Source organism: Ruditapes philippinarum, unplaced genomic scaffold, assembly GCF_026571515.1.
Source record: "Ruditapes philippinarum isolate M1 unplaced genomic scaffold, ASM2657151v2 ctg12879_1_1_1_1, whole genome shotgun sequence".
Taxonomy (NCBI): Eukaryota; Metazoa; Mollusca; class Bivalvia; order Venerida; family Veneridae; genus Ruditapes; species Ruditapes philippinarum.
The window spans coordinates 1-15,021 of record NW_026863288.1 but is presented as its reverse complement, the minus strand read 5'-3'; the positions used below and the strand labels follow the sequence as shown (position 1 = coordinate 15,021).

The 15,021-nt window shown below is 32.7% G+C and overlaps 1 protein-coding gene across 1 annotated transcript; it reads left to right on the top strand.

Moving 5' to 3' along the window:
- Positions 1-566: 566 nt before the first annotated feature.
- Positions 567-12,183, top strand: LOC132721728 (uncharacterized; the record flags this gene model as incomplete). The annotated part of the gene is made up of 6 exons (XM_060706097.1): positions 567-949; positions 1,409-1,555; positions 5,796-5,927; positions 7,032-7,157; positions 8,426-8,943; positions 12,002-12,183. Coding segments are annotated over exons 1-6 (1,445 nt in total), but the record flags the coding sequence as incomplete, so codon positions are not given.
- Positions 12,184-15,021: the final 2,838 nt, after the last annotated feature.

The window sequence follows — 15,021 nt, the reverse complement described above, 5'->3', positions numbered from 1 at the left end:
TCAGAAGATTTTGCAGGTAGAATTTATTTAAATTTGTAAAACTCTAATAATAGATGCTAAAGGTAAACAAAACCTAGCAAAGTGTGCATAATTAAAGCAATCCTAGCACAATATGGAAAAGACAAGTGCACTTATGTCTTTAAAGCTTATTTTGAATCACTGTTAAGTATGTTTCCCCTTATAGGTGTCATATGAAGAAATATAGTCCAGACCCAATAAGGCTCGAACCAACGATCCCTTATTAAGAGACACACACCAAAACCACTCTTAAAATGTTACCATAGGTTAAGATTAAAATCTCTCTCCTCTGCAATATCAAACCCTTATCTTGTAAATATATTATACAAAACTTTACTAGCATTATATTATTTCTAGACGACAATCCATAAATAAAAATTGTTTTCGATGATATAATTTATTTATGTTTATTTTTCAGTCGTTTTTAGGAGTAAAACTGCTGATAAAGTGGACATTTTTACTCACTAAATTTCAAATGATACAATAATATCATACATAATTAAATATAGATAAATTAGTGAATATTTTTTGGTTTATTAATAATTTAAATAGTTTTGTTTTGTTGTCAGAAAATCCTGACACGGTGAAAGCATGGCATCGTCCCAAAGCATCTGCTCTGAGAAAAAAGAATTGGACAGACTTCACAGGTTACTTATGACAGACATTGCTAATTGTCTAGATCAAATTAGCACCGAATGTGATAATTTATTTTATCACATAAAAGGCATTGTGGGTCAAGGATTATTTTCAGAAAAAAAATCTGTACTAGATAAACTTTCAACTTTGGAGACAAGGGGAATCATTCAGCCTGGTAAAAATTACGAAATGTTGATTCAAATCTTTGAAGACAGTGGAAATATTAGTACGAGGGATATGATTATAAGACATGTACAGGAAATGGATGAGTTTCGAAAGCAAATTCACGAAAAGGGTATGTATGGGAATAAATTCAATTGGAACTTCGATATTCTACTAGTATACTCCAATAAGAGGAAACAAAATTTTCTTGGCCTGCATTGTATAATGTTGAACAACTCTATTACTTTTTAAGCACTTACTTTAATGATACTTTCAAACTTGATTGTCATCGTAATTGCTATTTTGGAATTTATTTTCCATGCGACTATTTGATTTTGAGTATTGTCTCTCGATCTTAAAAATATTGCTTAAAAAAATGAATTTATCAAGATAGATAATTTCAACTTATTGTATATCCAATAATCAGAACATGATGCATACAAAGCAGGAGTATGTAAGGTTAAGACAATGTTGAACAGCTGTGCGATTTCAATTTTTGATTTGTTATTATGTTGACATAATTATATACATTATTTCAAAAAAGCACTTGTTGCTATGATTATTGAATTTATTACGGTAATCATTCAACTAGGAAAAAACAGAAGTGATCCAATTCAGTCGCCTGGAACGGAATCAAATAGTGACGATTCTCTTCCATGTACAGAACAGAACCAAGTTATAGAACAGCAAATGAAGAACATTTCGCATACGCAATCGGTTAAGAAAAGAAAATCTAGTGGTAATTATAATAGTTATAAAGTATAAATGGTGGCAATTTTTAGGAATTTTCAATTCTAAACTACCAATTTAAGAGGAGGAAGCATACTGTGATAGAATGGTCCGTTAGTCCTGGCACGTATTTAATGTTATCCTTACCCGGTCAATTTCTTGAGAAGGTATTAACCGTTGTATATATTTCTTGGCTCTGGCATTGCTCATTACCAGTTACTGATTCCTCTCAATTTTGAGTTTACTGGTTTCAATAGTCATAGTTATAATGACACTTACTTTGTCCGATCATTGATTTGAGGTATTATAATAAGTCTTGGTACAATGTAGGTAAAACGCACATGGCCAATGGATAATCTACAGCGATGCTGATTTTATCCGGTTTGAGATCAAAGTTACAGTGACACTGTGAAAAATCCTTGTCCGATCAATAACTTAAGAAATAATTGAAGAAACATTATTCATGGAAAGAAAATGACTCCTATTGATTTTAATGCCATTAGGTTTTGGGTTAAGGTAACAGTGTAAAATCCTTTTACAACGAATAACTAAACAAATGAGGCTAGATTTGTAAAACTTGATAGGGTCATTGCTTGACTCATCAATAACTGTGTTCTGAATAGGTTAGGCTTGTTTTAATTATATTTTCATATAAGTAACCTATTTGGGTGATGTATCACACATAACATTCATAAAATATGCATAAGTATGTAAATCTGCCGTTGTGAGAACATTTCAAGTTTTTAAGTCTCCTACCAGTGAAAAAGTTCTGGCTATCAAGTGCGTCCAACTTTTCCAAACTTTCGTGAAAATAGCCCAACTGTTTTCCCTTTTTTTCTTTACAAAGAAGTTTGAATCCAGTGTTTTGATTAACAGTCATTTTGTTTGATTATATATGTAATTTCATCATAATAATATGAGTTTATTGTAGACTACACTTGTAGACTGTCGATTTGATTCTTTGCAATAAGTGTAGACCTGAAGGGTGCTTCATTGTGGTTACGTGTCAAGATGTTGTAATTCATTTTGAAGACTGTCTGTCAGTAAAATGTAAGTTGGTAACAATAAATTTATTCTACATAATTTCGTCAAAGTTTCAATGAAGGATGCCTCTATACAGCACAATTAGCTATTATCATTCCCAAAGTTGCTTATTGTTCAGGGGAACACTCACCATGTACTATTATTTATTTGGCACTGCATGGTTAGTGATACGGGACATTGTTGGCATTGCTCATGTTATTGGCTTGATGAATCTTCATTATGATTCCGTATGCTGTGTAGCAGTTTTCTTTTCAAAAGTTTCACTAACATAGTTTAAAGGAAATTCACTGAGGTCCAAAATCCCAAATACTTAAGTATGACAATTATGATACTCATTTTCCAATCATTGATATTAAAAACTTTTCAGCATTAATAAAAAACTACCTAAAAAGACTGCCCCTTTCTTTTTACAACTGAACGTTCCTATACATTCTGAAGGATATTTATAATAACATTCTGTAAGTCACTTGGTTTTATTGCTTATTCACATATGAAAAAAAAATGAAATTGAAAACAATTATTATTGCAAAATAACAAGATTATTATTTATTGGCACTCACCATTTACACTTGGATGGGCATAATGTCGTTTAAGATATAATATTTCCAGATTTAACATGATTATCATGTAGATCTATATTCATGATGGAAAACAAAGTAAATTGTTTGTTATCATTAACCTTTGAATTATATTGGAAAATTAGGATAAACTTAGTATCTTTTAATACAGCCTTTGCATAATATTAAATCACCTAAGGAACTGTGTGTATATTCTCTTTTGCTCTAAGCGTATTCTTCACAATGTATTGGGTACATCAAATAGAATTATTCGCATATTAGAATAAATATACCGAGTATTTAGTTCTGCAAAGCATGATTAAAATTAGCCGAATTTCTATTACAGTTAAGTTATACTTATAAAAATTGTCTCACAGACAAACAAAATTTAATGTTTGCTAACTGCAGTGGCCTTTCTGTTAATATTCATTTGTAACTTTTTGTTATTAACCAAGTACATGGGTATTTATAGTCTAGGCCTGTTTTTATGCCCGAAAGAATTCCGGGCATATTATGTTATACCCCCTGGCGTCCGTCTGTCCGTCTGTTAGCAATTTGGTTTCCGGAGCATAACTTAAGTTCCATTTGGCCCACAGTGTTCAAACTTCATAGGATGATTGTCCATATTGGGTAGAAGACCCATATTGGTTTTGGGGTCACAAGGTCAAAGGTCAAGGTCACTGTCACCTTAAAACTGAAGACAGTATCCGGATCATAACTTAAGTTCCGTTTGGCCTACAGTGTTTAAACTTCATAGGATGATTGTCCATATTGGATAGAAGACCCCTATTGATTTTGGGGTCACAATGATAAAGGTCAAGGTCACTATTACTTTTAAAGTGAAAACGGTTTCCGGAGCAAAACTTAAGTTCCATTTGGCCCACAGTGTTCAAACTTCATAGGATGATTGTCCTTATTGGGTAAAAGACCCCTATGGATTTTGGGTTTGCAAGGTCAAAGGTCAAGGTCACTGTTACTTTAAAAATGAAAACAGTTTCTGGAGAATAACTTAAGCTTCATTTGGCCCACAGTTTTCAAACTTCATAGGATGATTGTCCATATTGGGTAAAAGACCCCTATTGATTTTGGGGTCACAAGGTCAAAGATCAAGGTCACCATTACTTTAAAACTGAAAACAGTTTCTGGAGCATAACTTAAGGTCTATTTGTCCCACAATATTCAAACTTAATAGGATGATTGTCCATATTGGGTAGAAGACCCCTATTGATTTTTGGGTCAAAGGTCACTATTACTTTAAAACTGAAAACAGTTTCCAGAACATAACTTAATTTCTATTTGGCCCATAGTGTTCAAACTTCATAGGATGATTATCCATATTGGGTAGAAGACCCCTATTGATTTTGGGGTCACAAGGTCAAAGTTCATGGTGGCTATTACCTCAAAACTGAAAATAGTTTCCAGAGCATAACTTAAGTTCCATTTGGCCCACAATATTCAAACTTTATAGGAAGGTTGCTATTTGAGGGAGGTAATACTTTATTTAATTTGTGTAATGTTTTCATCCTTACTAAAAAGAAAAACACTTTCGGGCATATAATGTTCCGCCTAGCGGTACTTTTGTTCTACAATGTCTTAATCTCAACATTGCATGTGTTACACTAATTAAAATGTATTTTATATCTATTCTTAAGTGTTTACTGTAAGCTTTATGAATGTTTCAAGTTTTGGAATAGACACTGTACAGAGATCCTATATTGTTTGCTTTACGTAATGTGTATACTATATGCATAATTTGAATGTTAATATTTTAATATTTATTCATCTTAAATGTGAAAATGGGATGACTTAATATAAATAAAACACTAACTTTTCCAGGTTGTGAACCTCCATTATATGCCAAACAAACCAGACTAAAGCACCCTATAGGTCTACATCTTGCCTGTTAACAAAGATTTCATAGGCTAAGTACAAACATAAAAGGTTAATTTTACCATTATGAGGGTAAGAAAAAGTTCCTAGTATCCCTACTTTTTAGAGTAAAAGCCCTACTTTAGCCCTACTTTTAAAAATGGCCAGCCTCCCTATTTTAACCTACTTTTTCAACTGGGATCACTTGACAGCCTACTCTTTATGGGGACATTTCCCTCGGGGATCAGTCAGGACATCGGCAGCTGGTTTTCGTAGCATGAACGTATAGCTTACTCCCCAACGCAATGTGGAAGAAGTTTGACTTCCTGGATCTGTATTCTATGCATGGGTCCGACCATGCCCTAAATCTTCTGTGTTTTTACCTCTCAACAACATGTTTGTACCGACGGATTGTAATTTTATAATAATGACATAAACGGACATATAATGTATATGATTTCTTTATACATACTAATCCTAAAATAGACTGTCAACTGAAAGCCTACATAGGACCAGTATGAAGTTGCTTTTCCAGTTTTATTATAGTAAATATCTTTTAAAGACTTGAAAATACAAAAGGTAATTACACAAAAAAATGTAGAATTTAGAGGTCTCTTTAACGAGACTCAAGTCATGCATGTACTAGGTACTATTAACATGTTGTTTTCAATACTCTTTTTTTCTGTATTAATTCAACCAATAAAAAAACAATAATAATTATTATTATCATCATCATCATCATTATTATAAATGTTAAATTTATAATATTCACTTTTGAAGGGAATGCAAGCCAAGGCTCACACCAAAAAAGAAAGTTAACACATGATTCTCCAGAACCAGAATTCCAACCAAGACCAAGTACGAGCAAGAGTGACTTCAGTCGGGAAGACGCAATACAAAATGCATATTCAGGTACTATTACTTAAGAGTAACAGTTTCATAAGTTTGGCAAGATACATTTTCCAAGAATTATTGCCAATTTAGAGATATAATTTGGTGTTAAATAAAATTTCAGTCAGCCGTCTCGGTTACAAATTGGATTTTTCTTGAAGCTATATGAATATATTTATATATATGATTCTATAAAAAGTTCTGTTGACTCTGTGTGGACCAATGAGATTGCAGCTATATTTAAATCATATCACAAATTAGATATAATCACTATTGAACTTATTAATATCAACACAATTCAAAAGTTGCTTTCTGTATGGGTGGTTTAAACAAAATTCATTTCTTCCTCAATACTTTCGAAATAAAATTATAATGCATAATTACAACCAGAATTGAGTAGAAAGTTTAAAGCATTTATAAAACTCTCTCCTGAGGTATGCTTGCCGCCTTGTCATTCTCACAAATAATCTTGAAAAGCATGCAAAGACTTTCCGAGAATTATTTACAAAAAGGGTTAAGATACAATGTTTACAATACATCAATTCATTTCTTACAATTTGATTTATAATACTCTTTTACTTACTGTCATGTATGTATGTCCCGTACTTCACTTCAGTGCTGTTATATTTTTTCTGGTCCTGCGGAATCCTTGATTCAAGGATTTTAAGTGTTGAAAATTGTGTGATGTGAGAGACGCTGCACCTTTTCATTTTTCCTTATGTACAGACATAATCAAACCGAGTCTGCAATTTTCATGTAATTTTGTTGTGATCAATGCTTCCGAGGGATCAACCTTTCTGCAGTTTTCACCTTGCATTTGCGCAATGCCAGCACAAGGTCGTTGTTTACGCATTCCCGTGTTACCAGCATACTGCAGCAATTGACTTCCATATATATATAGTTGATGATTTTCATACAATGGTCTCAATGCATGTTATTCAATGCCATTTTATTGTTTAAATATATCCACTTGAGGTGAAATGAAATTTCGTCTTCTTAAAGTACACTGACGGTTTCATTAATCTACTTATGTCTATTTATGAATCATATAACATTTTTTTATTTTAATCATATAAAAATGAAATCATTTTATAGATTATGATATTATAATATTCATATTTGTAGAGGATGCAGACCCGCCTAAAAAAAGAAAGTATACACGTGAATTTGAAATAACAGATGCACCACCGACACCTAGAACAAGCAAGTTTGACTTTGGCCCAAATAGAGGAGTAGAAAATGCATGTCCTGGTATTTAAGTTTAGCCTTTTATATAATACTTGGATGTTGATTATTTTATAAAACAGATATAAAGCATAATTATGAATACATGTTACTAAGTCTCAAAGTTTACTCTAAAATGTTTTTTTAAAATTTTTACTTATGATGATATATCACGATAATTACTTACAATAACAAAGTCAGTTGTCCATTGTTTAAGCCTTTAACTAAAGTCATTCTTTAATCTCAATTCGATGTGCTAATGAAGACAATAACTTTAATTTGAATTTCGTTCGTTTCCGTATTACATATACTTAAAAGATACACTTTTGCCATCCATTGTTAACTCATCTGCCCAACCAAACCAAAATTTGTATCCAATGGATTTTGAAAATCCAGAACAAAATTTACAGTGATAGTGGCTTTATAATTTACATCAGTCTGGTTTTACTACTGTTTTAGTTATGATGATAACAAATGCGCTACATTTCCTAACCGAATTAACCAAACGATTAACGAAACCCCAGCAAATCGCGACATAATATTATATCCCAAATATTCCCAAAACCTGTTGCAACCATTTATCGAACATTGCTGGTGTCACATGCATTTGTAAAGCTGTAGAATGCATCCTTGTTTTCGTCCCAACTCCACTATTATTTTTAATTACTTAAATACCCAAGTTGATCTTTGTCACTTCCACGAACATATAAAGTGCTTTAGTTTCTTTTTAACCATTACTTATTCATCTATGACTTCAATAGCAGTACATTCAATTTTGTGTTGCCGGTTTATTATCAACTACTGTTCAATGCAGAGGTGTGACAAGTCCATTAATTTACTTGTATTCACTTTCAAAGTGTCTTGTAGATATTTGTCAATGTGTACAGCCAAGCATCTTCAAAGTGTATGTAGCCATTTTCTAAAACAAATAATTTAAGTATGGAAACCTCATTTGAAAGTTAGGCAAACTGTTATGTCGCTCATCTGTCGATGGAGACATGAATAAAAATTTATTTAAACGCCTGGCCATCATTTTCGGTGTAGCATCAACAGTTTGGTAGACTTTTCAGGCAGACACCTTCATCACAATGGTAATTGTAGTAATTAAATACAAACACGAAAAAATAGTCTGAACAAGGATTTTCTGTCCAGTTAAAATCATATTTCAGCATGACTTATTTACACAGACCCCTTTCGTGATATCTAAAGTTTATAGCTGTGTTTGAACAATGCTTACAAAATCTTTTCGGTGACCAAAGTACAATATATTTGTTTATCATTATTTTTATCTTCAGCAAGTTGTGACGGAGTGAAAAACTATCTGTATGCTATGATATTACTGCAACAAGCCCATGACGTTCTGGTTCCTTTTTGTGGTGAAATAATTAAACATCAACATCAAACCCTATTACAAACTGTGCAACAGGAACACAATATCGCTATCATGACTTGTAGCGTATGTGAAATACAGACACTGAGTCCATATCATGTACGGACTGCAAAAAACTATTGCCCATTAGGTTATCACCGTTGCAACTGCCTTAAATCGAAAGAAACTTACGAATGTCCGACTAAAGTCTGTGGAACTATGTATGATGAAATAATAAAACTTCACATAAAGAGATCGCCTTCTATGATGAATCTTGACATTTCTAAATTGTATGAAGACCCGTGGGAGATCGCTAAATGTTTCATTCCCTACAGTTGTAATTTGGATTCGCTACAAGATACAGACCTATCTGGAATACTGTATATTATCATCAACAACAAATCGTTCAATGACAGAGTTACTACCATGGATCTTTTCAATGAAGTAAATATGTTTATCAAAAATCGATACAGTTCGCCTAAATTGATTGGTTATAAGTACTTTAAAGTTATATTAGTTTTCTGATATTTAAAACTTAAGCACAGAAGTTTCATATTATGAACTTTAATTTTTATGTCCCCGGGCATATAGTGATTGAACCGTCCGTCCGTCCGTCTGTCTGTACGAGGTTAACCTAGAACGGCAAGTTGGATTTTTCTTAAGTTCTACCTGTACCAATGGCTTCTAAGTTTACACACTTACTAATCAATACAAAGTACACAATCTGGGCAAGTTTCATAACTCTGGCTTTTCATATTTACCAATTTATTGCCCTTTTCAGCACTTAGAAAATGAATAATGGTTAACCTAAAACGCAATTTGGACAATATCTTAAATTCTATCTATACTAATGGCTTTATAATTTCCACACTTACTTATCAATACAAAGCACACAATATTGCCAAGTTATATAACTGTGTCATCCATTATTTCCCAGTTATTTCCTTTTTTTCACTTTGAAAATAGGGCCTTGTCTGGTTAACCTATTTCGGCAAGTTGGATTTATCTTAAATTTCTCCTAATTGCTTAATTTTCTTTACTTGATATCTTTCATATTTAGTAGGTGGATACCTTTGATGGTCCTCTAATTTGTTTTTAGAGTAAGCGGTCTCTAGGGTCAAGGTCACTGGTTTAAAAAAATAAATATAAACCTTTTTTGCTCATACAGCCTTTATTTTTTAGTTGATGTCTTAGTTTAATACAAAAGCCTCCTTCTTTGGGTGTAGTATGGGGTCATTTGGTGTCAAGGTCAATGTTACCAATGTCAAGGTCACCAATGTTAAAAAATTAGATTTTTACATTTTTACAGGTTATTGACCTTATTCTATAGACAGATGTTATTTATAATTGATAGAATCATAAAATTTGATGGAGTTAGTGGTCAGTTGGGTCAAGGTCACCAGTGCTAAAAATAGATTTTTACACATTTGCTCATACGACAGATATATTTTATATTTGGTAGGAAGATAATTGCATGGTATTCATCCTTTTGATTGGGGTAGGGATCAGTGGGTCAAGGTCACTTACAAGTGCTAAAAATAGATTTTTACACTTTTGCCCATACAGCTTTTATTTATTGACAGTTGTATTTCATATTTGGTAAGAAGATAACTTGCATGGTATTCTTCCTTTGGATGGAGTAAGGGGTCAGTTGGGTCAAGGTCACAAGTGCTAAAAATAGATTTTTACACTTTTGCCCATACAGCCTTTATTTATTGACAGATGTATTTCATATTTGGTAGGAAGATAACTTGCATGGTATTCTTCCTTTGGATGGAGTAAGGGGTCAGTTTGGTCAAGGTCACCAGTGCTCAAAATAGATTTTTACACTTTTGCCCATACAGCCTTTATTTAATGACATTAATGTATTTCGTATTTGGTAGGAAGATAACTTGCATGAAGTTGAATATTTTTCAACTTCACAAGTCAGAGCAATGACTTGGCAACTTATATTTTTCACAATTACAAAATGCCATGACTTTGTCAAGCAATAAAACTTGTGTTTACAATTTTTTGGTGATTTTTCTGTCCATAACTGAGTGAATGGGTAAACATTTACGAAGTATTGCTACTGACAAGAATCTGAGCCGGGGGCATTTGTGTTTAACAAACACGTTCTTGTTTTAAAGTTTATACTTACTCTGCATCAGGAACATTTATTTAATACCTTATAGAATGTTACTAATGAATTTCGAGCATTGTTTGCTAAACATTTGATTTTTACTCCAGGTTATAACAATTTTTTTTGTCCTATCTTAGCGGCCTGTCCACCAAACGGACTTTCCAGTAATCATTATATTACCAATTTCTCGATAAGTGACGGGCTATTAATCCTACATGATTTCTGAATGAGCGGTTAGAAATAAATGACTTTTAAACTAAATGTCTGAGAACAATTATAACTGAAAAACTTTGCCTTGTCCGAGGATGTAACGATCGACCTCTGAATTACAAATTCAATATTCTACGTATTGTGCTTTCCTGGTGCATTGTAATCATTTTTGTGTCGCCTCTACGGAGTAGTGGCGACATATAGGGATCACTTCTCCGTCGTCTGTCTGTCCGTCTGTCTGTCTGTCCGTCCGTCCGTCACAAAACTTGTCCGGACTACCCCTCATAAACTACTGGTGCAATTTCATCCAAACTTTACAGGAATGATCAGTATCAAGTCTAGTTGTGCATATTGTCAGCATTTTCCGGTTCAATGATTTTTGTCAGAGTTATGGCCCTTTAATAATTTTTTAATTTTAAAGTTTGTCCGGACTACTTCTCTTATACCACTAATGCAATTTCAATGAAACTCAGGGATTTGATCTGAGCTAAGCCTTGCGCCATAATTGCCCAAGGGGTTTTTCCGGTTTGAATTGATTTTTGGGCCGAGTTATGGCCCTTTTGAAAAAAAGTTGTTTCTGTGTGTTGCAATACACAATAGCTTGTCCGGACTACTCCTCATAAAACTACTGCGCTGCCAATTTCATCCAAACTTTACAGGATTGATCAGTTACCAAGGCTAGTTGGCACGATTGTCAAGCATTTTCCGGTTCAATGCATTTTGTCAGAGTTATGGCCCTTTAATAATTTTTATTTTTAAAGTTTGTCCGGACTCAGTTCTCTTATACTTACTTAATGCATTTCAATGAAAACTTTCAGGATTGATCTGTAGCTCAAGTCCTTGCGCATATTGCACGTTTTCCCGGTTGAATATTTTTGCTGAGTTATGGCGCTTTGACTAAAAAGCGTTGTTTTTTTCTGTGTGTTGCCAGATACACAAAAGCTTGTCCGGACTACTCCTCATAAGCTACTGGTGCAATTTTATCCAAATTTACATGATTGATCAGTACTTAGTCTAGTTGTGCACTGTCCTCTGTCTGTCCGTCTGTCACAAAATTTCCCACATAAATTGGCCATTATGAGCGACACATGTGATTACCGATGCTTCTTCGTTCGTTCTATTTTGTTAATTCCTCTATTCTAAATGACAAATTTTGAATTATTAATATAGTTACGAGTATTAAGAAACAATCTCATGCATAGTTCTTCCATGCTACTTGGGGATTCTGAATTTGCTTTCTATGAAAACTGTGTGATGAATTTGCTGAACATACCAGAATTGAAAAATAGACCTGAAACACATAAAGCACTGAAATCCTATGAAGAGGTTAGTATAAAACTTTTATTTTTAAAGTATACGTTAATGCGTTTCTTAAAATTATTGCCAGAATTTTGAGAGAAACATTCGAAAATACCTTTGAAAAATACATTGAAAATATTTTAGTAGAAATAAACACAAATGTTCACCTCTGCCATATTACACTAGTGATTGAAGGAACGGTTTAAAAAAAAAAAAAAAAAAAAAAACAAAAAAAAATTGCGCCTTCCTCTGTAAATTTTCAAATGTATGAACACTGCTCTTGGTCACCAAGGCTTATGAATTTATGTTTTAGAAATTTGTAGTTCAACCCTTCGAAAAGAAAAAAAAAAACGCAGCAAAGCCAGGTTTTTTTTAAATGCAGTGGTAACTTGTATGTTCCTTTCTTAAAATAATGTCCAAAGGCTGGACTTAACACTAGTGAAAAAGTACATTTTAATAAAATATTTTTGATTTAGATTATTTACCATGAATGTTTTATAAAGGTGTGTATTAAGTACATAGTACTAAGAGTGTCTTCCATGTCTTTTGTTTAAAATGAAGACAGCCAACATTCTGAGTCCGAGAGGGAGCATCTCTGAAATCGAGTCAGACTGGTATCATTTTTAGCTCTACTAATTTAACAAAAAATAGAGGCATTGTTACAATCAGTTCGGCGTTGCCGTTACCTTTGCAGTTGCCGCAAACTTGTACCTTGATCATAACTTTTTTTTAAGTTCTTGGTGTATTAACACTTCTCAACATAGATCTTGTTTTTGATTTTACGCCTTTCAGATTTGAAATGAATCTTGATGAAGCCAACAATTTTCAATGAGGTCGAGCATTATGTACAGTCAATATTTAATTGACCTGGACCTTTTACAAATGACTTAGGTACGTTTATCTAGTTGTAATTTTGAGAATTATATGGACCATATGTAGAAAGTTTATAGGTAAAAATGTTACAGTATTTCATTAATTTCTAATTAGCTTGAAATTGTTTTATTTATCAAAACATTTGGTGAAGGGAATTTGAATATTGTTCCGATTTTTCGAAGTCTTTAACCAAACTTTCAGGTGTTTTCAAAATTTCTCATATTTATATTCATTTTACTCCTTTTTTAATGTTTACGTGATTAATTCAATTTAAATTTAATGCCACATAAAGAATAACTCACCAAAAATTGAATATCTTAATGAGAATGACTGTTTAATGCAAAATTAAAATCGTTCTCCAAATTAGACTAAAATCTGACCTTGAAAAAGCCACTACACATGTATATATTGTTTAAAATTAACTTTACAATTCAAGATTTCAGTTGGCATAGGAATTTTGCGTGTTTGGTTACTTGGGTCCTATGATTCAAGGCGTGAAAAACTTCATTAGTAAGAAGACCCTTCTCCGAAAAACTTAGAAAATATACAGCCCACAGAGGATATTGATGTTCATCAGTGTATTGTGAAACCTAATGGAGACTGGGAAATGAAAGAGGACGGCAGATATAGAAAATATGGCATAGAGATATGGGATGTAGGAGGCAACTTTGTTAATTACGCAACTCATCAGGTGTTTTTCTCTACTCACGCAATTTACGTAATTGTATTCAACTTAAAGAAAGGTTTGGACGCACATGCAGGTAATAATTGTAATTTTGGCAAACACTCTACAAATACTGTCAAAGACAACATTTCACATTGGGTAAATTCGTTACATACTTTTGTCGGCACTAAAAATGGTAATTCCTTTGGGAAATTCCCTTTGTTGGAACACAAAAATGTGGATTTCAATATGAAACCCAAAAAAAAATTTTGGGTGACAAACACAGCCCCTAAAATTTTTTAAGAGTTTTTGCCCTTTTAACCATTTACATCAAAAAAAGTTTACCATTTTCAAACATATATTTAAAAAACGTACAGACATTTTTTTGAATTTTCGATCAAATCTTTTGGATTTTTGGAAAATCACAACTTAGTTTAAAAAAAAAAGAGAAAAAAAATTCCCCAACCCAAAAAGGAAGTACTAGCCCCAATAGAATAAAAAAACCTAAACATGGAAAATTTAAAAAAATCACATTAAAAAGAAACACAAAGACCCAAATAGACAAAATTTTTTACCGGGCATTAAAGGAAAATTAAAGGGTGGAAATCAAATGAATTGCCCGGATTTTTTTAAATATCAGCAAAGAACGAGGTGAATTTTGCTACTTCCATAAAGTGCCAAATCTCTCAAATTATGTGATAACAGATCCCATGCTCCTAGTGGTGGCTTTCAAACGTATAACATTAGCAAGCGATAAATGCAATAAACACCCAATCAATAATAAATGGAATCAACTTAAGGAAACTGCAATTCTACATCAAGATATTGTTGACGAGGCATGGAGAGAAAATTCAACTGAAGTTCGAAATGATTTGCTTTTAGAATTTTCAAAGGAGTGTCACATAATAGCATATTTACAATGCAACGCTTCTAGTGTAGTAAAACGTTATCTAATTCCAAGCTTTTTAAAGTCATCTGCAAAATGTAAAACAAAACGAGATGCAATCTATGCATTCCTTGAAGGTAAAATAAGTTCTGAAGTATCTCTTAAATATGAAGGTATACCCCAAAGAGTTTTAACAGTTCTGTTCAATAGAATACTTGCAGCTTTGATAAGTAAATGGCCTATTTGTAATTTTCAAAACGACCTTTTAATTTTTGATAGCCTTGTTGTATGCGAACCAAGAACGGATCATGCAATTTTACTTTTTCAAGGAAAGACAGGAATTGAACTTTTGACTGTCAATCTTTTTACAAAATGAAGGGCTCTTCAAAGGTATTTTGACGAGTATCCCAGATTTTTTAAAAAAAGCATTTTTTCAAGGAGCATGGGTCATAAACTAAATTTCCTTTT